The sequence below is a fragment of the Lithobates pipiens genome, unplaced genomic scaffold (genome assembly GCF_037356315.1).
Source record: "Lithobates pipiens isolate NorthernLeopardFrog02 unplaced genomic scaffold, aLitPip1_a1.2 Scaffold_13, whole genome shotgun sequence".
Lineage (NCBI taxonomy): Eukaryota > Metazoa > Chordata > Amphibia > Anura > Ranidae > Lithobates > Lithobates pipiens.
In genome coordinates, this window is record NW_027507718.1 from 7,541,547 (window position 1) to 7,568,518 (window position 26,972).

The 26,972-nt window shown below is 45.7% G+C and overlaps 1 protein-coding gene across 3 annotated transcripts in view; it reads left to right on the top strand.

Moving 5' to 3' along the window:
* Positions 1 to 954: 954 nt before the first annotated feature.
* Positions 955 to 26,972, top strand: part of FANCC (FA complementation group C) — a 308,404-nt gene continuing 282,386 nt past the window's right edge. For 2 of the 3 annotated variants that reach the window (XM_077474811.1, XM_077474812.1), the window contains exon 1: positions 968 to 1,001. In XM_077474811.1, coding sequence (XP_077330937.1) covers positions 994 to 1,001 — 8 coding nt within the window. In that variant the 5' untranslated portion in view covers positions 968 to 993. Of the gene's footprint in view, positions 1,002 to 26,972 lie in introns of all 3 variants that reach the window. The other variant, XM_077474813.1, reaches the window with a different exon arrangement.

Genomic DNA, 26,972 nt, shown 5'->3' on the forward strand with positions numbered 1-26,972 from the left:
GGATGTCAGCGGACATGTCACCTCTATGGAGCATCCGCTCAAGCGTATGACTTTTTTTACTTTGCTGCTATAGGCTCTAGACTCAGATCATTTGTAAACCTAGCAATATCCCTGACCTTTTACCTATAGCAGGGATATGCAATTACCGGCCTTCCAGCTGTTGCAGAAGTACAATTCCCATGAGGCATAGCCAGACTCTGACAGCCAGAAGCATGACACCCAGAGGCAGAGCATGATGGGACTTGTAGTTTTGCAACAGCTGGAGGTCTGCTAATTGCATATCCCTGACCTATAGGTAAAAAATAGCCAAGGCAGTTTACTCCCACCAAGCTTTCACTTGGATGCAACCATTTGCAATTCATGTATTATTTGTATATTTTATTCACTACAAATAGACACTTTGTTTATTTGCAACATAGTATTTCGCAGGAGTTGTTTCCTAGCTTACCTGATGACTTATTTTCTATGGTATTGATCATTTCCATTGTGAAAATGCACCTGACAATTCTTTTTTTTCATCGACAATAGAAATATTTCTTCTTCATAACCCACACCAACTTTCAGTACTTATTTACAAAGCTTCCATACATGGAGATTCCGCTGCACTGCAACACGTTTACTAAGCCACTGATGTGCTTTCATTCTGAATTAGAAGAAAAGAAATGCACACACACTGACTAGCGTTAGTGTGTGTGTGCTTTTCTTTTCTTGGAAATTAGTCCATTCATAGATATAAAATATAATTCAGTCCAGCGTTGGACTGGAGCAGCCATACATTGCTGTTTCCTCAGCCTTATACAAGGTAGTATCAGTATCGCCCATTAGAAGGGACAATGAGAGCAGCAGCAGCTCACACACATTTCCCCAATCAAAGCAACACAACTTTCTGACTTGGCGCCAAACTCATACAGATCTTCCCGTCCAAACCCCGCCCCCATCCGCTCTGCGCCCTATCAGCGGCGGCTATTGGATGTTCCGGGTGCTCGGCGGCACATGGCAGTGTATGTATATATGGAGGGTCATGGTGTGTGTGGAGCCCAGTCATGAGACTGGCAGGGTGGCGGAAGCTGCTGCTTGGTACACAGGGAGCCCGTTTCCAGGCGTCCCTTGTTTGCCCCTGCTCTGTATGCTCGGTTTGTTTAGGATGAGTTCAGGTCAGGAAACAAGTAGTAGTCTCCAGTGCCAGTCCGAGTATTGTCATACTAGCTAGAACGTAGTCACCAATGTCTATGTACAATACGTTGTGTGTGCATGTTACAGTAAAGCTGGCAGCTTTTTGTATGTTTTCATATTTTTGGAATGGCAGAAGTAACGTATTTATATAGTAAAATAAAGATCAGAATTCGCCTTAGGTGTATTGTGTGCTGTAGCTCTCACTATACACATTACAATCTGTGCAACCTCTGCTGCATTAGATCCACCAACAATTATGTAGTGCAAGGACCTACCTGATTGGAAATGGATGGAATAGGTGGCTCCTCCAGTTTCATAGTTTGATTAGATCTAAAGCTGATTGTATAATCAGATTGGAGTGTGTAGTGGTAAGGATGAGCTCTGGCGTGTTTGCAGAGCCCGCCAGGAAGTTAGCACTGCACTGCGCTAATCACAAGCAGTGAGACATTGTCCTGATGCATGGCTGCAGAGATCAGGAAATGTGTCACTGCCTGTGATCAGCGCAGTGCAGACTTCCTGGCAGGCTCTACATGTGGGCTGTGCGAACACGCCAGAGCGCATCCTTAGTGGTGAGTAAGGATGAGCTCAGGCGTGTTCGCATGTGCAGAGCCCGCCAAGAAGTTGGCACTGCGCTGTGCTAATCACAGGCAGTGAGACATTGCCGTGATGCGCGGCTGCAGAGATCGAGCAATGTCTCACTGCCTGTGATTAGTGCAGCGCTGCGCTGACTTCCTGGCGGGCTCTGCACGTGGACCATGTGAACACGCCTGAGCTCATCCCTAGTGGTGAGCCTATGGCCCCTTTCACACGGGCAGATTGCTTCCAGGAACGATTTAACGGAGCTATCTGCACATAACCGCAGTGTAATATTTCTCCTGCGGATAGCAGCGGCAACAAGGAAAGAAAAACAGGAAGCACATCAGAAATGGCAAGAATGTTCCAAACGCAGCTGCATGTAAACACAGCTAATCGCAATGTACAACTGCAAGTGATCACTGCCAGGATTCTCTGAATTTTAAAATAACAAAACATGCTTTTAACAGCGACAGAACAGCCGCTCGTGTGAAAGGGGCCTTATGGTGGCTATACATGCTCCAATAAATTATTCCAGTAGGAATAATTGATCTATAATCAACATGCCGCTAAGCATGAGCTCCGGCGTGTTCGCACACTCCATGTGCAGAGCCCAACAGGAAGTCAGCACTGCGCTGCGCTAATCACAGGCAGTGAGACATTTCCCGATCTGTGCAGCCGTGCATTGGTACAATGTCTCACTGCCTGTGATTAGCGCAGCGCAGACTTCCTGGCAGGCTCTGCACATGGGGTGTGTGAACACGCCTGAGCTCATCCTTACATGTCACACACGGGCAAGTGGATTTCAGTCGATGGTTAACCCCTTCATGACAGAGGGTAAAACAAATCTTAATGCTTGAACACTGTTTTGTAACTTTGACACGTGTTAGTAAAACTGTACAGTAGAGCTGCCACGACGCGTCAACGTAATCGACTACGTCGACTAAGAAAATACGTCGACGTGTGTTCTGGGCGTCGATGCGTCACAGTGGGGGCAGTGCTTAGTATCTAGCGCTGCCCTCCGTGCCGCCGTCCCCCTCTCTTCTCCCCCGCTGTCCCCCTCTCTTCTCCCCCGCCGTGCCGCCATCCCTAGGGGTTCAGCGGATCGTTACCGATCCGTGCGCACATGCCGCGCTCCACGGAGCGCTCCTCGGTCTCGGCCTTAGCCCTAGCTCCGAAGCGGCGGCTATCTTTCTACACCCAGGCTTTTACAATGTGATCGCTCCGACGGAGCGATCTCTTGTAAACAAACCGGCGTCATGACATGACGCGGGTTTCTCTCTCCCCTCTCTGTACTGATCTGTGCAGTGGAGGGGAGAGGTCGGATGGAAGCAGCCATCCCTCCATACCCAGCCAATACTCTGCCAGCCTCTGCAATGCAATACTCTGCTGCAATGCAATGGAATACAATACTCTGCTGCAATGCAATACAATATTCTGCCAGCCAATACAATACAATACTCTGCCCGCCAATACTCTGCCCGCCAATACAATACAATACTCTGCCCGCCAATACTCTGCCAGCCAATACAATACTCTGCCCGCCAATACTCTGCCCGCCAATACAATACAATACTCTGCCCACCAATACAATACTCTGCCCGCCAATACAATACTCTGCCCGCCAATACAATACAATACTCTGCCCGCCAATACTCTGCCAGCCAATACAATACAATACTCTGCCTGCCAATACTCTGCCAGCCAATACAATACTCTGCCCGCCAATACTCTGCCAGCCAATACAATACAATACTCTGCCCGCCAATACTCTGCCAGCCAATACAATACTCTGCCCGCCAATACTCTGCCAGCCAATACAATACAATACTCTGCCCGCCAATACAATACTCTGCCCGCCAATACAATACAATACTCTGCCCGCCAATACTCTGCCCGCCAATACAATACAATACTCTGCCCGCCAATGCATTGCAATACTCTGCAATGCAATACAATACTCTGCAATGCAATACTCTCAAGGTTATCCAAAGGATTAATTAGCTAATCAAAAAAAAAAACACTAGATTCATTAAAAAATAAAAATAAAAAAAATAATCGTATAGTCGTTGACTAATCGAAAAAATAATCAATAGATTAGTCGACAGACAAATTAATCGTTAGTTGCAGCTCTACTGTACAGGCCATCGCAAATAAATGTATTCAGGTGGATTATATCGTGTTTTTGTTAGGACAAATGTATTTTTTTTTCTTTTTTAACTACTTCAGCCCCCCCATATTTTTGGTAAAAAAAATCGCAATTAACGTTTGTGAAAAAGTTATTGTGTCAACAAAATCGGCGATTAGATTCATGGCATTTTTATTAATTATTTTTATTTTTTTACTAGAAATGGTGGCAATCAGTGATATTTTTTTGGTGGGATTGCAGTGGACAGATCGGTCACCTTGCTGCCATTTTTGACACTTTTTTTGGGGGGCACCAGTGACATTCTTATAGTAACCAGTGCAAAAAATATGCACTGTTATTGTACTAATGACGCTGGCATGGAAGGGGTTAACAGGGATGATCAAGGGGTTAAATGTGTTCCCTCACTGTGTGTTCTAACTGTATGGGGCACTGTGTGACTGGGGAAACACAGATCCGTCTTCCTGCATAGCAGAAAGAGAGGATCTGTTTGATCTTCCCTGTCAGAACGGAGATTTGTCTTATTTACATTGGCAGAAGTGTGACATTCAAAGTGCGACAGCGCTGAAAGATGAAAAATGTCCTGGGCAGGAAGGGGCGAAAGTGCCTGGTATTGAAGTGGTTAACCACTTCAATACCAGGCACTTATCCCCCCCCCCCCTCCTGCCAAAGCCAATTTTCATCTTTCAGCGCTGTCACTACACTGCACCCTAATACATTTTTTATCATTTTGTTCCCACAAATAGAGCTTTCTTATGGTGGTATTTTTTACTAAACAAATAAAACAAATAAAAAATAATTTTTTATTTTTTTTGGAAAAAATACGTTTTTCTTTGTTTCTGTTTATAAAATGTAAAATAGTAAGCTTTCTCGTTCACTGATGGGCACTGATGAGCTGCACTGATGGGTGGCACTGATGGTCACTCAGGCGACACTGAAAGGCTGCACTAATGGGTAGTTATGGGCGGCACTGATAGACATCACTGGTGGCAATGGCACTGGCAGGCATTTTTAATGGGCACTGATTGGCATATCCTTGGTGGTCTAGGGTGGCATACCTGGTGGTCCTGTGCGGTGGCCATCCCTGGCGGGCATCTGTGGGGGGGCTGCGCTGATAAAAACTCAGCATGGACCCCCCTGTCAGGAGAGCTGCCGATCGGCTCTCCTCTACTCGAGTCTGTCAGAGACGGGTGAGGAAAAGCTTATAAACGGCTGTTCCTGTTTACATCCTGATCAGCCGTGATTGGACACGGCTGATCACGTGGTCAGATTGACACGCCGCACCACAGAGATCCCCGCGCTGTGCTGATAATCAATGTGCTGGTTATTGAAGAGGAGTCAAAAGCCCCAAGTTAGATGCACCTCTTTCATCAGTTTCAAAAAACACAGACCTAGTGTTTCACGATATGGTCACACTTAGGTATCTGATGGATAAAAGAGGAGATATCCTTCTACGCAGGGCCTGGGATTCATCCATTGCTAATCTTAAACTAGCCGTAACATCAATTTTCCTAGCCAGAAACCTAGAAGTATGGTTTACACAAATGCAGATGTGTCTTTCGGCAGGAACTTCAAGAGAGCAAATCCTGAAATCGTTCCCTCTCTTCTTTCGGGCAGTAGGCTTTTTGGCAGATTCTTCTGCAGAGTCCGTTAGAATGACTGCTAAGACCTCGGCCTTGGTGAATTCGGCCAGAATTTTTTTCGTGAATAGATCAGAGTCCTGATCCTGGTCCCCCAATTGGATCAAGGCAAGGGCTTTTATTCTTCTATCTTTGTCATTAGGAAGCCGTTGGAAAAGTATCGGCGAACCTCCAGTCTCAAAACCGCTCAATCAGGTACAAGCATTTTCGTATGGAAATAGTGTTTTCAATCAAAAATCTGCTTTACCCGAACTGCTTCATGGCCACTTTGGATATGAGGGATGCCTATTTGCAAATCCCTATACAACAAGCTTTCCAGAAATTTTTGAGACTAGCAGTCAAGATGGGGACAGAGATCCATCACTTTCAATTCCAGGCCCTGGCTCTTCTAAAGTTAAAAGCAATTCCTATCATCCCTTACCTGGACGACCTTCTAGTGGTGGCAGAATCATACCAAAAATTGGAAGGGGATCCCCAGACCGGTACAGGACTTCCTACAGTCCCTGGGCTGGTTGATCAACAAAGAGAAGTCTTCCCTGATTCCTACCCAGAGGGTGACGTATCTGGGATACAAATTTTGTTCAGTAAGCCAGAAGGTTTTCCTCCTACAGGAAAGGATCTCAAAAATGATTCAGGCAACGTCAGCCTTACAGACCAATAAGTTGATTTCTGATGACCTCTTGCTTTCCCGCAGTTCCATGGACAAGGTTGCATCAACACCCACTACAACTGTTTCTGCTAAGGAACTGGGACGGAGACACAAGTTCCCTATATTTGAGGGTTCAGATACCCTCCAGGGTAAAAAGAAGCTTGTGGTGGTGGAGGTCCCACCTTCACCTGACAAGAGGTCCGCAATGGTCCATTCCTATATCCCAGAGGATCACAACGGATGCAATTTCCTGGGGATGGGGAGCCCATCTCAGCAGCACAGTAGCATAGGGAAGATGGACCCCGGGGAAGCAAGAGTGTCATTGAATCATCAGAGAGAGCTTCTAGCAGTTCAGAGAGCCTCAACCCAACTATGTAAGAATTATTGCTCTCGCTCCAATGTTCACAGCAATACATGTGTGGTACAGACACCATTTACATATGTCTGCATGGCTTACATACGCTTTTGCTTCAGCACAAAGGGATGGGGGCACTTTAAATTATTATTTTTTTTTGCAATCCTTTTTCATTATTTTTTTTTCAATCACTTTTGTTCCTATTACAAGAAATGTAAACATCCTTTGTAACAGGTCCTCTTTATCGAGAGATCTGGGGTCAAAAAGACCCCAAATCTCCTCTTTACCTTTAAAAGCAAAAAAAAATAAAATTAATTCCAGCCTGGACCAGAAGTAAAGTCATGAATTCACTCAAGTCCTCCAAGGCCATAAATGTGATCAAAGAGGATCTACTTTTTGATCACTTATGGGAGCAGCTGGCTGCACCATCGAATCGTTTCTCGGGGGAACTGGTGAAAAAGGTAAGTCTGGAAAACACCATCGAGCATCAGGGGGGGCGTCCCTTCCCACCACTTCTGAAAGCGTTCCAGTGGCTCATGAGCCACTTGGAATGCTTTCAAGAGAAAGCCAGCTGGTGGTTGGAAAAAAGTGATACTGGGGTTATGGGTGATATCTTCAGGCATAATCCCGGTAAACCACTTGAAACCGTACTGTCTGTATGCGTATTGCAGTCAGCAAGTAGAAAATTCTTGCTCACCATGACCTACCACCAAAGAACAACCCCAAATAAATTGTCCTGCTTCTGAAAAATAATTCACTGACCTCGACCTTTGATTCTAATGCCCCATACACACTATCAGATTTTTTTTCCCTTCAGGTTTATCAAAACCATGTAGTGCAAGGGCCTGCCTGTTTGCATACAAATTGAAACTCCTAAGGTTTGACCTCATATTATATGGTTTTGGTAAATCTGAAGGAAAAACTCAGCAGAAAAACTGATAGTGTGTATGGGGCTTTATTCTGACTTTTGACCCTATCCTGACACTGACCTAGATCAAAACTTGATCTAGCTATTTTTTATCTTTAGTTTTTGTTATTATTTATTTTACACATCGTTTGGTTACTGTAAAAATACCCCAACTGCTGACTTAAACAGGTAGTTACCAGTCCAGCACTATCCTCACCTGGGCTGGTTCTTCACGGGTCTTTGTGTCCCTGGTGCCAGTGGCATCACTAGGGGGTGGCTTCTGGGGCTATAGCCCTGAATTTAGGGCCCATAGCCCCGAGTCTCCTACAGGGGCAATTGTCCCCGCGGGCCCGGGACGGTGAGCGGGCCCGGCGGGCAGGTGAGCGGGGCCGGTGTTTGGACAGACAGTCCAGGTCCCAGAGAAAGTAGTGGGCAGGCAGGATGGTGAGTGGGCCCAGTGGCTGAGCGGATAGGCAGGAAGGTGAGTGGATAGGCTGGATGGTGGGCGGGCAGGTAATCCAGTGAGCAGGTGGGCGAGCAGAGAGATGATCTCTCACCACTCTCCCTGCATCACTGCTGTTCTGCCCTCACTGGGCAGCAGAGATATTACATCATCTCTCACTGCCCACCCTCTGGGACACCAGGGACGCATATCACTGGCAAGTGACAAGCTGCCGTTTTTGGGGTGCCATGTGGGGACTGGCTGTTGCAGCCATGTGCTTAACCGCGACCATTTTCATGGAGTCCAGCGGCTATTTCCCCAGCGGTTTTGGATGCTTTTTCTGAGGAGGCCGGCGGACATTTTTTAGTAGCCTCAGATCTGTTATACTCTAGCGGGGCGCTGGTTAGTGCAAAACTGACACAGAACACCTCATGGCAGGCAGAGTCCTGTGGGGGGCCTCTCAGTCTGTGGCAGCTAGGCGGGTGGGCAGTTTTTGTTGCTTGCCTTAGGTCCCTAAGGGTGACAGGCGAGAGTAGGTCAGCATGGTGTCAGAAGCTGGCGCTTCTTCCATAGACATCCCTGTTATAGCAGCCAGTTCCCCTGCACCTGTGGTGCCTATGGATTCTCTGACGGTGGTCCTGGAATCTTTTGTTGCCAGGGTAGAAGCGGCGTGCGGGCGCAAGGGGGGTAAAAAAATGCCCCCCACCGTCTTCTGGGGAAAGCTCTGATTCAGACTCGGGTCCCGCTGTGACAGGCGGCCCCTGTTCTGACATTTCAGAGGATGTGGACCAAGACCGTTTGGACAGTGAGGATGACTCTGTGTCCGGGTGAGCGCAGGAAAAAGCTACTAGGAGCACTTATTACAGCGGTGCGGGATACCCTAAAGATAGAGGATACAGCGGGGACATCTGCAGTGGTGTTGGTCCCTTTTGGGTCCCACAAGCCGGTCCGCACTGCTAAGGTGTTTCCATATCTAACTTATATTGATAAGTTAATTTACAAGGAATGGGGAAGCCCGCAGCGGGCCTTTTATGTCCTAAGATGAATGGCGGTGCGTTACCCTTTTGAGGAGAGTTTTCTGAAAAAATTGACATCTCATCCGGTTGTGGACCCCCCGGTATCCAGTTTAAATAAGGTAACCACGATCCCGGTGGAAGGTTTCAAGGACCCTACCGACAGAAGGGCAGAGGCAGTGACCTGGTCCATGTTTACGGTGGTGGGGTCAGCATTGCGGCCGGTGTTAGCCACAGCCTTGGTGTCACAAACGCTTACTGAATGGGCTAAATTGTTGCACCACGAGTTGGGGAAGGAACAGTTTTCTCCGCTCTGTGTGGAACTGGCAGACCAGTTGGTGCACGGCCTTAAATATGTCTGTGATGTGGCCCTGGATATGGCCCCTTTGCTTTCTAGAGCATCAGTATCAGCAGTGGTGCTGCGTCGCTTGATTTGGCTTAAGTGCTGGTCTGCGGACCAGGCATCTAAGAAAGCAATGGCGGATATGCCCTTCCAAGGTGAGAGTCTATTTGGAGCCTCACTGGAAGACATTATTATGAATGTTACTGGGGGAAAGAGTACTTTGCTACCACAGTCCAGGAAGGGTAAGGAGCCACGCCGTAGGCAGGGGCACTCGTTTTTCGTCTGCCCGGGTCGGCAGTTAAGCGTTCCCAGTCTGACAAGGTACTTACGGAGGGACAAAAATGTCCCTGATTTCGCAAGCCTGTGAGCAAATGAAGCATGTTGCCGCATGAAGAAATGCACCCACCCGACTCTCGGTTGGGGGGCCGCCTTCGGGAGTTTGCAGTCCGGTGGACCTCCCTCCTTTCCGACCAGTGGGTCTGTGAACTGGTTTTGTCAGGCTGCAAGTTTGTTTCTTTCTTGTCCGCCAAACAGATTTTTTTCCCTCCAACTTTCATCTTCTGCTGGCTCATGGGGAGGCCCTGTCTGGGGCAGTACAGGACCTGCTGCTGCACGGGGTGATAGTACCTGTACCTAACTGTTTGTAGTCCCAAAGAAGGAAGGGGTCAGTCTGGTCCTGGATCTCAAGGCCCTCAAGTGCTTTGTGAAGGTTCAGGATGGAATCGGTTCATTTGCGCTCCATCAGGGGGATTACTTGGCGTCTTTGGACATCAAGGATGCACACTTGCATGTCCCCATATGCATGAGGCATCAGAGGTTTCTACGATTTGTGGTCAGGGACGATAACTACCAATTTGTAGCTCTCCCCTTTGGCCTAGCGACGGCACCAAGGGTCTTCACCAAGGTGCTAGCCCCAATTCTGACGTTGCTAAGACAACGAGGGATTGCAATCGTGGGTTACCTGGACAATCTCCTCCTGAGAGCAGCTTCTGCCTCAGAATTAAGGGAGGATGTGGAGATCACCATACAGACATCTCCAGGAGTTTGGTTGGGTGTTGAACCTCCAGAAGTTGGTGTTGGTGCCGACTCAGCGCCTGGAGTACATGGGGTTAATTCTGGACTCCTCAGAGGCAAGAGTTTTTCTCCCTTCGGACAAGCTGAAGACTCTTCAATCGGTGGTGCAATTGTTGATGTCCCGTCGGTGGTCATAGCTGTGTTTCTGCATTCAATTTCTGGGTCTCACGGAAGCCACTTTTAAGGCGGTACCGTATGCTCAATTCCACACTCGAGTCTTGCAGAAAGAGATCCTGTTCAAATGGGACAAATCTCCGACATCCCTGGATTGTCAAATAGTCAGGGATTACCTTCTCTGGTGGCTGAGGTCTCCAGCCCTTCGGTCCAGGAAGTCGTTCCTTCCTCATTGGACAGTGATTACAACAGATGCCAGCCTGATCAGCTGGGGGGGGAGTTTGGGGCGTACAGTCGGCCCAGGGTCGCTGGACGCAGGAAGTTTCTCGCCTGCCGATCAATGTGCTGGAGCTTCAGGCGATCAGGTGGTGCCTCTCCACATGGTTGCAGAGGCTACAGGGGCGTCCGACCAGGATCCAATAAGACAATGCCACAGAGGTGGTGTATGTTAACCATCAAGAAGGGACTAGGAGCTTGGCTGCAGCGCTGGGGGTCGCTCACATCCTACAGTGGGCAGAGCGTCACGTGCCGGCTTTGTTAGCCCTATACATTCCGGGTGTAGAAAACTGGAAGGCGGACTACTTCAGTCGTCAACTGCTGGACCAGGGGGAATGGTCGCTGCATCCGGAAGTATTTCAGCTCATTTGCCTAAGGTGGGGCACGCTAGATGTGGATCTCTTGGCCTCTCGGCTCAATCGGAAGGTACAGAGGTTTGTGGCTAGGTCAAGATATCCCTGGGCAGACGCATCAGGTGCATTGGTGGCTCCATGGGGGCAGAGTGGAGGCAGAGGGGATTCCGGGGATTCTGATTGCCCCAGATTGGCCTTAATGTCCTTGGTACGCTGAGATAGTAGGAATGGTGGCGGTTGTTCCTTGGTGGCTGCCGATTCGGGAGGACCCTCTGTCACAAGGCCCAATAATTCATCCTGCTTTACCGTTGCTGGTTTTAACGACATGGCTGTTGAAAGCCAAGTGCTAAGGGACCGAGGACTGATGGCTTCGGTAATCTCCACTATGCTGAGGGTGCAGAAGTCCTCTTCTTTGAAGATTTAGCATCGTACGTAGAAGGCCTACATCTCCATGTATGAGGAGATGGGGTGGCGTCCGTGTACATATTCAGTTTCCAGGATCCTGCTGTTTTTGCAGCGAGGAGTGGATCAGAAACTTGCATTAAGGAGCAGATATTAGCTTTGGCTGTCTTTTTTTTTTTCAGCGACCTTTGGCGACTCATTCATTGGTGAGTACGTTTGTTCAGGGGATTTGACATGTGGCCCCACCGGTACGACCACCACTGCCTCTGTGGGATTTGAATTTGGTGCTCTCGGTGCTTCAGAAACCGCCGTTTTAAAACATTAGGGAGATTCCCTTATTTACACTCTCTCAGAAAGTAGTCTTTCTAGTGGCTATTACATCTGCAAGGTGGGTTTCTGAGTTGGAGGCCTTGTCATGCAAGTCTACCTACTTGATCCTCCACAAGGATAAGGCCCGCAGCCTTCGTTTCTTCCAAAGGTTGTTTCGGCCTTTCATCTAAATGAGGACATTGTGCTACTGTCCTTACGTTCTCGGCTGTCACATTCCAAAGAGGTTGCTTTGCATTCTTTGGATGTGGTCCGGGCTCTGCAGGTGTATTGGTCTGCTACAGCTCCTTTTCGGAGGTCGGACTCCCTGTTTGTATCAGTGGCTGGTCTGAAGAAGGGCCTGGCGGTCTTGTTCGGCTACCATTTCTTGGTGGATCAGACAGATTGTGGTTCAGGCTTATGCCATAAGGGGGCGGGTGCCCCCTTTTCCTGTCACGGCACATTCTACCAGGGCAATTGGTGCCTCCTGGGCTTTCCGACATCAAGTGTCCGTTTTTCCAGGTGTATAAGGCGGCGACCTGGCCGTCCGTTCACGCTTTCAATAAATTTTACAAGGTTGATGTGAGCAAATCTTCGGATGCATGCTTCGGCCGCAAGGCTTTTGCAGGCGGCCGTTTAAGGTTGCAACTCCTCTGTTGAGGAGTTCTTTTAGTTATGGGTGGAGTTTATTTTCTTTCTGTTCCCACCCCTCGTTTTTGACACTGGGGAGGTCCCTAAGGTCAAGATTAAAGGTGCTGCGTCTGTCCATGAATGAAAGAGAAAATAAGATTTTTGTACTCACCATAAAATCCTTGTCTCTGAAGTTCATTGACAGACACAGCACCCACCCCTCCTATTTATGTTTGTATTGCTTTTTTAAGAAATTAGCTGCTGGTAGCAGAGTTATAGCCAGTAGGACTGCACTCTGGGCGATACTATACAGCTTTGCTGTTTTTATGGTTTTTGCCTAGTCCTCTCCTAAAGGTGGCAATATAAATCTAAGGTCAAGATTAACCACTTCAGCCTCGGACCAATAAATACCTTAAGGACCAGAGGTCTTTTTCCAATTTCACACTGCGCTGCTTTAACTGGTAATTGCGCGGTCATGCAATATTGCACCCAAACGAAATTTGCGTCCTTTTCTTCCCACAAATAGAGCTTTCTTTTGATGGTATTTGATTGCCTCTGCGATTTTTATTTTTTGCGATATAAATGGAAAAAGAGCGAAAATTTTGAAAAAAAATGATATTTTCTTCTTTTTGTTATAAGAAAAATCGAATAAACTAAATTTTAGTCATACATTGAGGGCAAAATTTATTCAGCCACATGTCTTTAGTAAAACAAATGTCAATAAGCGTATATTTTTTGGTTTGCGCAAAAGTTATAGCGTCTACAAACTAGAGTACATTTTCTGGAATTTACACAGCTTTTAATTTATGACTGCCTATCTCATTTCTTGAGGTGCTAAAATGGCAGGGCAGTACAAACCCCCCCCAAATGACCCCATTTTGGAAAGTAGACACCCCAAGGAAACTGCTGATGGGTATGTTGAGCCCATTGAATATTTATTTTTTTTGTCCTAAGGGATTGAATAATGACTAAAAAAAAAAAAAAAAAATGTACAAAAAGTTGTCACTAAATGATATATTGCTCACACATGCCATGGTTATATGTGGAATTGCACCCCAAAATATATTCCGCTACTTCTCCCGAGTACGGGGATACCACATGTGTGGGACTTTTTGGGAGTCTAGTTGCGCACGGCATCCCGAAAACCAATCACCACCTTCAGGATTTCTAAGGGTGCAAATTTTTGATTTCACCCCTCACTACCTATCACAGTTTCGAAGGCCATAAAAAGCCAAAATAGCACAAAACCCCCCAAAATGACCCCATTTTGGAAAGTAGACACCCCAAGCTATTTACTGAGAGGCATGTTGAGTCCATGGAATATTTTATATTTTGCCACAAGTTGCGGGAATATTACAAACTTTTTTTTTTTTGCACAAAGTTGTCACTAAATGATATATTGCTCACACATGCTATGGGCATATGTGAAATGACACCCCAAAATACATTCTGCTGCTTCTCCTGAGTACAGGGATACCACATGTGTGGGACTTTTTGGGAGCCTAGCCGCGTACGGGACCCCGAAATCCAAGCACCGCCTTCAGGATTTCTAAGGGCATAATTTTTTTATTTTACTCCTCACTACCTATCACTACCTATCACAGTTTTGACGGCCATAAAATGCCAAGATGGCACAAAACCCCCCCAAATGACCCCATTTTGGAAAGTAGACACCCCAAGGAAACTGCTGATGGGTATGTTGAGCCCATTGAATATTTTTATTTTTTTGTCCTAAGGGATTGAATAATGACTAAAAAAAAAAAAAAATGTACAAAAAGTTGTCACACATGCCATGGTTATATGTGGAATTGCACCCCAAAATATATTCAGCTACTTCTCCCGAGTATGGGGATACCACATGTGTGGGACTTTTTGGGAGTCTAGTCGCGTACGGCACCCCGAAAACCAATCGCCACCTTCAGGATTTCTAAGGGTGCAAAGGCCATAAAATGCCAAAATAGCACAAAACCCCCCCAAATTACCCCATTTTGGAAAGTAGACACCCCAAGCTATTTACTGAGAGTCATGTTGTCTGAACGAAAAAAAAGAGATTGATCGGTGGGTATGCCCACCATTAGATACCTCCCTTCATCCACCCACTTCTAATGATGGACATACATGCACCATTTATATATGCCGAAGCATGGGGGCATCCTCCCGCAAAAAAGTTATGCCGCGTACATACGTTCAAACTTTTCCATGGGCAAGCCCCCTGTCGGAATTTTGACCGTATGTACGCGGCATTAGGAGCAAAATCACTCCTCCACCCCTTATGCCCCCATGCTTCGGCATATATGCTCTTTTTTAACTGTGGTGGTGAAATCACCGCCTACAGCACTGGAGTCACGGCTTTATGTATCGTGGGAGCAAACGCTGTTGCTGTCAAGATAAATAAATCCGCGCTGCAGCTGAATGGCGTACCTGCTAAGCAAATTATGGTTAACGTTAAAACAAAGTAACATCCCAGTAAAACCTTACCATACCATACCTGCAAAGCAATTGCCAAAAAAAACTGTAAAAAATAAAAATTTTTTTAACACAACCTGTGCCTAAAATATATATATGCCGAAGCATGGGGGCATCCTCCCGCAAAAAAGTTATGCTGCGTACATACGTTCAAACTTTTCCACGGGCAAGCCCTCCGTCGGAATTTTGACCGTATGTACGCGGCATTAGGAGCAAAATCACTCCTCCACCCCTTATGCCCCCATGCTTCGGCATATATGCTCTTTTTTAACTGTGGTGGTGAAATCACCGCCTACAGCACTGGAGTCACGGCTTTATGTATCGTGGGAGCAAACGCTGTTGCTGTCAAGATAAATAAATCCGCGCTGCAGCTGAATGGCGTACCTGCTAAGCAAATTATGGTTAACGTTAAAACAAAGTAACATCCCAGTAAAACCTTACCATACCATACCTGCAAAGCAATTGCCAAAAAAAACTGTAAAAAATAAAAATTTTTTTAACACAACCTGTGCCTAAAATATATATATGCCGAAGCATGGGGGCATCCTCCCGCAAAAAAGTTATGCTGCGTACATACGTTCAAACTTTTCCACGGGCAAGCCCTCCGTCGGAATTTTGACCGTATGTACGCGGCATTAGGAGCAAAATCACTCCTCCACCCCTTATGCCCCCATGCTTCGGCATATATGCTCTTTTTTAACTGTGGTGGTGAAATCACCGCCTACAGCACTGGAGTCACGGCTTTATGTATCGTGGGAGCAAACGCTGTTGCTGTCAAGATAAATAAATCCGCGCTGCAGCTGAATGGCGTACCTGCTAAGCAAATTATGGTTAACGTTAAAACAAAGTAACATCCCAGTAAAACCTTACCATACCATACCTGCAAAGCAATTGCCAAAAAAAACAGTAAAAAATAAAACATTTTTTAACACAACCTGTGCCTAAAATATATATATGCCGAAGCATGGGGGCATCCTCCCGCAAAAAAGTTATGCTGCGTACATACGTTCAAACTTTTCCACGGGCAAGCCCTCCGTCGGAATTTTGACCGTATGTACGCGGCATTAGGAGCAAAATCGCTCCTCCACCCCTTATGCCCCCATGCTTCGGCATATATGCTCTTTTTTAACTGTGGTGGTGAAATCACCGCCTACAGCACTGGAGTCACGGCTTTATGTATCGTGGGAGCAAACGCTGTTGCTGTCAAGATAAATAAATCCGCGCTGCAGCTGAATGGCGTACCTGCTAAGCAAATTATGGTTAACGTTAAAACAAAGTAACATCCCAGTAAAACCTTACCATACCATACCTGCAAAGCGATTGCCAAAAAAAACAGTAAAAAATAAAACATTTTTTAACACAACCTGTGCCTAAAATATATATATGCCGAAGCATGGGGGCATCCTCCCGCAAAAAAGTTATGCTGCGTACATACGTTCAAACTTTTCCACGGGCAAGCCCTCCGTCGGAATTTTGACCGTATGTACGCGGCATTAGGAGCAAAATCGCTCCTCCACCCCTTATGCCCCCATGCTTCGGCATATATGCTCTTTTTTAACTGTGGTGGTGAAATCACCGCCTACAGCACTGGAGTCACGGCTTTATGTATCGTGGGAGCAAACGCTGTTGCTGTCAAGATAAATAAATCCGCGCTGCAGCTGAATGGCGTACCTGCTAAGCAAATTATGGTTAACGTTAAAACAAAGTAACATCCCAGTAAAACCTTACCATACCATACCTGCAAAGCAATTGCCAAAAAAAACTGTAAAAAATAAATTTTTTTTTAACACAACCTGTGCCTAAAATATATATATGCCGAAGCATGGGGGCATCCTCCCGCAAAAAAGTTATGCTGCGTACATACGTTCAAACTTTTCCACGGGCAAGCCCTCCGTCGGAATTTTGACCGTATGTACGCGGCATTAGGAGCAAAATCACTCCTCCACCCCTTATGCCCCCATGCTTCGGCATATATGCTCTTTTTTAACTGTGGTGGTGAAATCACCGCCTACAGCACTGGAGTCACGGCTTTATGTATCGTGGGAGCAAACGCTGTTGCTGTCAAGATAAATAAATCCGCGCTGCAGCTGAATGGCGTACCTGCTAAGCAAATTATGGTTAACGTTAAAACAAAGTAACATCCCAGTAAAACCTTACCATACCATACCTGCAAAGCAATTGCCAAAAAAAACAGTAAAAAATAAAACATTTTTTAACACAACCTGTGCCTAAAATATATATATGCCGAAGCATGGGGGCATCCTCCCGCAAAAAATTTATGCTGCGTACATACGTTCAAACTTTTCCACGGGCAAGCCCTCCGTCGGAATTTTGACCGTATGTACGCGGCATTAGGAGCAAAATCGCTCCTCCACCCCTTATGCCCCCATGCTTCGGCATATATGCTCTTTTTTAACTGTGGTGGTGAAATCACCTCCTACAGCACTGGAGTCGCGGCTTTATGTATCGTGGGAGCAAACGCTGTTGCTGTCAAGATAAATAAATCCACGCTGCAGCTGAATGGCGTACCTGAAAACATGAAAAATGGTTAACAATAACACAGTAAACAGTAAAGTATAAAAAATTTGAGAGAAGAGAGAGAGAGAGAGAGAGAGAGAGAACAATAAAACGACAACTATTTTTGGTTTTTATATTTTATATTTTTTTGGTTTTTTTATTTTACTTTTTTTTTTTTTTTTTTATACACTTTTTTTTGAACTGTAAACTGTAACTGTAACGGTTCGGGTCTCTCAAAATGCGATGGCATCTTTGGAGACCCTGTGTAAGTGTGCCTAGCCTGTGAAATGCTGTACCCTACGCTAATACTTCACTAGTTCATGGTAGCGTTCAAAACACTCACCCTGACAAAGACCAGGATTGCCAGGACAGCGTGGACAATAAGAACGGGTGTCACGCCTATATCCGCGCTTGCTACAGACACGACATCTTTTTTGGGGGGCTCGTTGGGTAGGGGTACTCGGGAGGACATAAGAATAATGCCTCTCATGCAGCCGGCTTACTGCATTTGGTTGGGAATGGTGAGGTACAGAACCGTCTGGAAACAGAAGCTCTGTGACAACCTCTCTTTGGAAGAAAAGAAAGGTTAATGTTCCGCCTGAAGTTTTGTATAGCACAAAAGCATTCAGCAAAGCCAATTGAAATAAGTAAGCAGACACTTTTTTGTACCAGCGTCTGGTCTTACGGGAAGTTAGATACGGCGCCAACATCTGGTCATTGAGGTCCACCCCTCCCATATTTTTGTTATATTCGTGGACACAGAGGGGTTTCTCCACAATACCAGTCGCCGTAGAAATTTGGACCGTCGTGTCTGCATGAAGGGAGGTAAGAACGAAAACATTCTTATTATGCCTCCACTTCATAGCGAGCAAATTATTACACCGATAGCAGGCTCTCTCCCCCAGCCTAAGACGGGAATCTACAAGCCGCTGGGGAAAGCCCCGGCGATTAGGTCGCACGGTGCCACATGCTCCAATCTGATTATCAAATAAATGACTAAACAGTGGCACGCTGGTGTAATAGTTGTCCACGTACAAGTGGTACCCCTTTCCGAATAAGGGTGACACCAATTTCCACACTATCTTGCCAGCGCTTCCTATGTAATCAGGGCAGTTCTCCGGCTCTACGTAACTATCTTTACCCTCATAAACCATAAAGCTCCATGCATAGCCTGTGGCCCTGTCACAGCACTTATAGAGCTTGACCCCGTATCTGGTACGCTTGTTGGGAATGTACTATTTGAATGACAAGCGACCAGTAAACTTAACCAGGGACTCATCAACGCAGACAACTTTTTGGGGAGTAAACAAGTCTGCAAAACGTTGGTTGAAGTGGTTTATGAGGGGCCGAATTTTGTAGAGCCGATCGTATTCAGGGTCTCCACGTGGACGACAAAGTTCATTGTCACTGAAGTGCAAGAACCGCAAGATCTGCTCGTATCGTTTCCTGGACATGGAGTTAGAGAACACGGGCATGTGGTCAGCCGGATGCGTGGACCAATAAGCCCGCATCCGCATAAATTTATGTGTGCCCATGTTGAGGGAAAGGCCCAAAAACGTCTTAAATTCGGAAACCGTAACTGGTTTCCAATCTCTGGCAAGAGACGGCAACTGGGGATTAGCGGCGATGCGTTGACCAGCATATAAATTGGTTTGGTCCACAATAGATCTATAGAGATCTTCCGTGAGATACAGAGAATAAAAATCGAGTGGCGTAAAATCATCTGTATCCACCTGAATACCGGGTTGGGCAGTGAATGGGGGAAGTACGGGTTCTGCAGAAGTGGTGGGCACCCAATTGGGATAGGCAAATTCTGCAGGAAGGGCACTATGGGTACGACGGGCCTGTCTTTGTCTTCTTCTTGGTGGCAGCGGGACACTACTTGTGCTTGCCACCTCGCCAGCTTGAACTGCACTTATGGGACTCGCCACGTCACCACGTGATACTGCAGTGCTGGATGTACGTCCAGGGTGTACTAGGCCGCTGGTGCTTGCCAGTTCACCAAAAGGATGAGCGGCGCTAGTACTGGCTCTATACTCCATACGAGGGACTTGCGGTTCCTGCACCTCAACAACATCAGAAAATCGGGGTCGGGTACGCCTGACAATAGCAGGGACCTCTTCTTCGTCGTCAGAGCTATCTGACATGGAGGCGCTGTCCTCTACAGGTTCGTATTCTGAGCCTGAATCTGACAGATCAGTGTCTTCCTCTTCACTATCTGTCATGCTCAGAAACGTGTAGGCCTCTTCACTAGTGTACCTTCGCTTTGCCATTTTGGGCTCTAAATTTAGGGGTACAGTAGTGAGACTCACAGGTAAAAAAGCACCTAGCCTGTCAGCGACTGTATAAAACGCTACCAAAAAAAACTGTTAGCGATCGCAGGGATCAGGCCTGACTCTGCGAACGCTGCAGTTATGTGTGTTGTGTTTTGTAAGTGACAGTGATCGATCGATACTGCACTTGGGTGGGCTGGGCTGGGCTGGGCAGAGGGGCAAAACGCAGGTGCTAGCAGGTATCTGGGCTGATCCCGCTAACAATGCTTTTTTTAGAACCCTAAATTGCTGGGCACGCTAGTATAGATCTGATCAGATCAGATATTGATCTGTTCGGATACTATACCACTAGGGGAGGTGTATGCTTTGCGCGTGTGTGTTAGCGGTGCTGGCACTAACCTAGCACTGCCTGGGGCGACGCAGACCCTTTCTGACCCTAAAACCAAATTTATATCACCCGCCGGGTGATCAGGGGGTTAAACCTTTATTAGGTAATAAATGGCGGGTGCCCTGATGCTATAAAAAGCAAACTACCTAACCAGCGTCACCCGTAACACTTATACGGTGATCACTGGTGAAAGGGTTAACTAAGGGCAATCAGGGGTTAAAACCTTTATTGGGTATTTATATGGGGGTACCTGAAGCTTTATAAAAAGCTGACGGGGAACCTAAATAACTAAATAACTAACTGGCTAACCAGCGTCACCAGTGACACTTATGCAGCGATCGCTGGTGAAAGGGTTAACTCTAGGGGCAATCAAAGGGTTAAAACCTTTATTAGGTTATATATCGGGGTACCTAACGGTATAAAAACCTGGCGTTGAACCTAAAAAAAAAACTAGCTTCCTAGCGGGACCAGTGACACTATTGCAGCGATCAGAAAAACGATTGCTTAGTGACACTGGTAAAAGAGGGTGAAAGGGTTAACTGGGAGGGCAATCAAGGGGTTAAACCTTTATTAGGGGGGGGTAGGGGGCTACCCTGGACCTAAAGGGGCCTAACACTAGCTGCCCTGACACTTTTTACAGTCACAACTGACACTAAATGTAGTGATCAATAAATAAATGAACACTGCATTAGTGACACTGTGACTGGGGGGGGGCGGGGGGCCGATCGGGGGGGTGATTGGGGGGTGACTGGGGTGAAATGTGTGCCTGTGTGTACCTATGTGTCAGTGGACTGTTGGTGCACTTACTTGAATGTCTTCACTCCTCGCTGTCCGGTTCAAAAAGACCGCCACGAGGAGTGTGACATCACTTCCTCCTCCTGTGTTTACATTTTCACAGGGGAGGAAGTTTGTCACTGGCCAGGAGCGATCGAGAGGGGATGGGCGGAAACCAACGGCCATCCCCTCATCGCCGATCGCTCCGGCACCGAAAGGGACCGCCGTATCTAGCGGGAGGGGGTCCGATCGGACCCCCCACCCGCTAGAAGGCATTCACGTACATTTACGTGATTGTGCCTGCCTGTGCCATTGTGTTGACGTACATTGGCAATACGGCGGTCCTGAAGTGGTTAAAGGTGCTGTGTCCGTCAATTAACTTTAGAGAAAAGGATTTTACTGTGAGTACAAAAATCCTATTTTTTTTTCATATTAACATAGCGCAACACACACACAAAAGGTTGAGAACTTTGCATTGTATTGCACAATAGTATATATGTACTGTATCTGTGCATGGGCATGTTGGTTCAAGCCACAGTGCAATATACAGTACATGCAGACAAAAAAAAGAAAAGTGAGTACACCCCTATTGACTTTTTTTAACGTACACTACTTAGGCAGGTGTGAAAAATTCTGGTGTGACCACCTTTTGCCTTTAAAAACAGCATCAATTCTTCTAGGTACACTTGCACTCAGTTTTTGCAGGAAATTGGCAGGTAGGTTGTTCCAAACATCTTGGAGAACTAACCACAAATCTTCTATGCATGTAGGCTGCCTCATATCCTTCTGTCTCTTCATGAAATCCCAGACAGACATGTTAATGTTAAGATCAGGGCTCTGTGGGGTCCAAACATCACTTCCAGAACTTCTTGTGCTTCTGTACACTGAAGCAAGTTCTTAATGACATTGGCTGTATGTTTAGGGTTGTTGTCCTGCTGCAGCATAAATTTGGGGCCAATCACATACCTCCCTGATGGCATGGCATGATGGATAAGTATCTGCCTATATTTCCCAGCATTGAGGACACCATCAGGCTAGGTTCACTTTTTTGCAGGTGGTGTCGCTGTGGGACCCGCCAGCAGCCGTACTTGTATGGCGGCAGGTCGGCTCTCCTGCACGAACTGACGTACCTGTACGTCGGTCCGTGCGTGTTACATTGCGGCTGCGCCGCGGGCCGCCCACAGTTGCTGTTTACAGAGGCATGACCAGGAACTGCCATTGTAAACAAGGCCGATCACCGTTCTGACGGGACATCTCAGAGATCTGCTGTTCCCAGTGATCAGGAACTGCTATCTCTGTCATCCCCCCCTACAGTTAAAACATGCTGATGGAACACATATAACCCCTTAATCGCCCCTAGCGTTAACCCCTTCCCTGCCAGTGTAATTTATACATTGATCAGTGCATTTTTTATAGCGCTGATGAATGTAATAATGTCACTGGTCCCCAAAAGGTGTCTTTTGGGGTCTGATTTGTCTGCCGCAATGTCGCAGTCTTGCTAAAAATAATTGCAGATTGCCAATATCAGTTAGCACAAAAAAAATAAAAGTCCCTAAATCTAACCCCTAGTTTGTAGACGCGATAACTTTTGTGCAAGCAATTTACGCCTATTGCGTTTTTTTTAACCAAAAAATATGTAGAAGAAATACATATTGGCCTAAACTGATAATTAGAAAGTAAAAAAAAAAAATTGTCACACTTTTTTGTTTATAGTGCAAAAAAACCCAAAAAAACGCAGAGGTGATCAAATACCACCAAAAGAAAGCTCTATTTGTGGGGAAAAAAACCCATCAAATTTGTTTAGGTACAATGTTGCACGACCACACAATTGTCAGTTAAAACGATGCAGTGTCTTATTTTCAATAAAATGGCCTGGTCGTTAAGGGGGCAAATCCTTCCGGGGCTGAAGTGGTTAAATACATGTACAAAGCTGTGAAACATCCTACGTGTTTTGGACATTAGTCCTTAGTAGAATGGTGTACCTGGGTCCTCAGTTTGTTTTTTTCTTTCGTTCAGCCCACTGGGTTGCATTCAAAAAAATGCCTGTGTGTACCAGGCAATAGCATAGCCTATAGGTCAGTGTGGATATAGGGCAGTGAAAATGTAGTTACAAAACATCTGGGGTGCCAAGGTTCGCCATCACTGTTTTAGGGTATCAAGGTTGTGTTTAGCATTGATGATCCACTTGACAACCATGAATAATATGTCTTTAGTACCGACTCTACCACTTAGGACATCAATCCATTTTATTTCAGAAATGAAAAAAAAATAAACAATTTGCTCTTCAGGGAAGGAATGTGTTTTGCTTTGTATACAAAACTCATAAATGAGCTAAATCACCAAACCAAAAGTGCAGACTTTTGCATTAGAATAAAAAACCTCACTAGACCCTTGTGCATACAATCACTGCTGATCCACAAATGTGCTTGCTTGCAACAGTAATGCCGCATGCACACGAGTGGACTAATCCGTCGGATATTACGATCGTGTATGGGCTCCAGCGGACTTTTTTTCACCCCAAAAGTCTAACGAACCCAGAAATAAAACATGTTTTAAATCTGTCCGATGGACTCCAATTTCTATCGTGAAAACCGTTCGTCTGGGTGCTAGTCCAACGGACCAAAAACTACTCATGCTCTGAACAAGTACAAGACGTGAGCGATTGGTGTGGTAAAACTAGCGTTCATTTTGAAGCTAGCACATTCCTCACGCTGCTAATTTTGTGATATTTTAATACAGTGCATTCTTTTCTTCTTTAGAATGCTAGAAGAATGAAGTTGTTTTGCTGCTCATATTCACACAGACTTTTCACAAACGTCTTTCTTCATTATTTATCTTCATCTCATGACTAATATTCTATTTTTTAAAAGCCCGATCTCCATAAATAATGTTTCCAATTATTTTTTAGACTCATCTTTATAATTTTATATTTCATTAATATTTATTTTACAATTATTTAAAATAAAAATTCTAGTGATCTCCATATAATTTTTCTTTTTGAGTTTCAAGTTACCACATTATTATCTTGTATTTTTTTTCAGAACCTTAAGGAGGTTGGTGTCCCATGTTAATTTGACATGGGGGGGGGGGGGGTTATTTACGAAAGGCAAATTCATTTTGCAATACTTGAAATTGCACTGCAAGAGCACTTGGAAGTGCAGTCACTGTGGATCCGAGGGGGACATGCAAGGAAAATAAAAAAAAAAACAGCATTTTAGCTTGCACATGATTGGATGATAAAATCACCAGAGCTTCCCCTCATTTCAGATCTTCCCCTCAGATTTACAGCGACTGCACTTCCAAGTGGACTTGCAGCGCAATTTAAAGTGCACTTTGCACTTGTAGTGCAAAATTTATTTGCCTTTTGTAAATAACTCCCATAGTCTTTATGAAATGTACCTGCCTACTCACAAACAAACTGTCCTTTTTGATTAAAAACACATAGGAAAGTATTTTCAGAAAATAAAATATACATTTATTCTGGTTAACAAAATAAAAAGGAAAGCAACACTGGAGACACTTTTGGAATTTGCGAAGCCTTTTGGCCCCCAGGGCACACATCAAGTCAGTAGAAAACAAAATTGGGATCTTGCAAATTCCATATAATAGGGAGCACAATCTAGTCCAGGACTCCCAGAGATCAGAAACAGCAGCAGATGACCTCTATGTCCCCAGGCTGTGGTACTACAACAGCCTGCATCTTCTGTCAGACCAGACTGAAGCCAGGCCATCACTTTCTTCTCTTCACTGCAACCTTCCCTCCACTCTTCTCTGCAGCCTTCCTTGGAGGCTGTGCCTCTGGTGGGGAATTTGTGGCAGGAGGAGGAGTAGGAGGATGGGCTTGATCATAGATATGGCTGGTTTCAGTGAGCTGGCCCCTCTACCCCTTCTGAAGGGCCTCAGAAAAAATCCACTCACAGAGAAGGCATTGGCCCTTCTCCAATTCAACCAACCTGGTGGCCAAATAGATACCATAGGCCTCTTCAGCATTGGGGGATTACACAGGAATTGGCTGGCTTTCCGAATGAGGGCAAGTGATGCCTCCTCTGTCCTTGTCACGTTCCTGGGCCTTTTGCTGGAAAGGCAGAGGGGAAGCACCTGGAATTATATGAGGCTCCTACTGGGCCCAGCCACCTCCTGGCTGCCACTGGGAACAGGCTCCTCCTGCCTGACACTGGTCATGGCCTCCTCCTGTCTACCACTGGGCAAGGCCTCCTTCTGGCTGAGCTCATCCTGTATATAAAAAAAAGGGACATTTTTGCTTCATGAATCACACACAATTTTCAACTCATGACTTGCAAATTAAATGTTAAGAAATAGAAAAGGCTATCATTCTGACCCCAGCCTTTTTCTAGCTGTTCACCAACATTTTACCAACATTTTTGGCCACTACTGTCTAGTGATATGTATACATCATTTTTGGGATAAAATCATTGATTTGTAAGCAATTCAAACATTTTAGTTAACATCATTAATATTAGGACAATCAATATTTCCAAAAAATATTATACCCAGCTCCAGCTGGGCGCTTCCACTTCCTCAAGGATGGAAGGGCCCGGTTGTTCCTGGGAAGCCTCTGCTGGGGTGGAAGGAAGGCTGCAGGGAAGGGTTAAAAGTAATTGCTTCACTTCAGTCTGGTCGTCCAGAAAACTGAGTTTGTGGAAGTACCACAGCTTGGGGACATAAACCTCATCTGTTGCTGCTCCCGATCTGAGGGAATTCTGTAGCTTATTGTGCTCCCGCCTGTACATATTCCGCAAGATCCCAATTTTATTTTCCACAAACCTAATGTCTGCCTGGGGTACTGACCTTGAAATGAGGGAGCCATATCAGTATCAAAGAATCAAGAAGGTGCTTAAAAGTAAGTACTTGTCGTGTGTTGTTATAATTAACTTGCATGCTGCTCCATGTGCTTTTTGTTTACTGCTGTAAATATTGTTTGTTTGCCAATACATATGATGTTTTTAAATGTTAGTTTGTCTGTTTTAGGGGATGCTGCCAGGTGGGGACCACCTACCATATTTGGTGGTCATGCCCGAAGGTCAGAAGGTTTTGGATTAGAGTGTATAACTTTGTCTACACAATCACAGGACTGAACCTGAAAAAATCACCTAAGCTGGCCCTCTTGGGGGGCACAGCGGCAGGGGCTTCCAGACCTCAGCAGAGGCTCCTTACCTTTCTATTTATTTCAGCTAAGATCTGCCGCACTACCGATAGCCCAGCTCAAACATAAAATGTCATGGTTAATGCTAAACGAACGGCTATCTGCGCTGTCTCAAGACAGGATGAAAATGTTCCATAGAATATGGGATCCATGGATTGTCTATCTAACTAACGATCCCAGGACACGCGCTGTTTAACGCTATTATAGTAGCAAGGATTCGAGGATCCAGGACTACGGCTCCCTCCCCCCCCCCCCTCCCTCCCAGCTCTCCCCCAATTCTCCTTTTTCTCCACCTTCTCCTATTTTCTAATCTTCTCTCTTCCTCTGCTATTGGGTCTTTCCCCTCTTCTTTTCTGTTCTTTGTTTTCTTTAAATCTCTCATTTAGCGGTGCTAGCTGCACGATTGGACATCTATAAAACTCAAGAGGTAACAGCATCGGCAGATGGGATCCTGTGTGATCCAGGGTTTTTAGTTGTGGAACCTGAGTTGCCGCTGCCAACATGTCTTAGGAACTGACCGGTGTTTTGCTCAATTGTGCATCGTGCTAGATGTAATACTTTGCCGCATTAATGAGACTTTTGTTTGTATTGTACTGAAAACCTTCAATAAAAATATTGAAACATTAAATGTTAGTTTGTCAATACATATAATGTATTTAGCTGGTACAGGGTTATACCTACATTTTGGTCTTGATAATTTTTCTTATTAACAGAAGTTTAGGATATTGTTGTGTAGATGTCTTTGAAACCAGAATGATTTGCAAACTTGATTCAGTGTAATGTAAGGAGAGGACATAGCAGCTGTTTACACATCTGGACTCAGGAGCACTAGTGTGGGACACCAGAGAACATTTGTTAGGGTAACCCACACATGGGCTCCAGGGGATACTTGAGGTGTCTCCATCTGTGAAACTTGGCCAAAAAAGGTAAGTATTGCAGTTTGGTTAAAAGGGAATTTGAATCATGCCTTCAACTTGGATCTTTTCCCAAACAG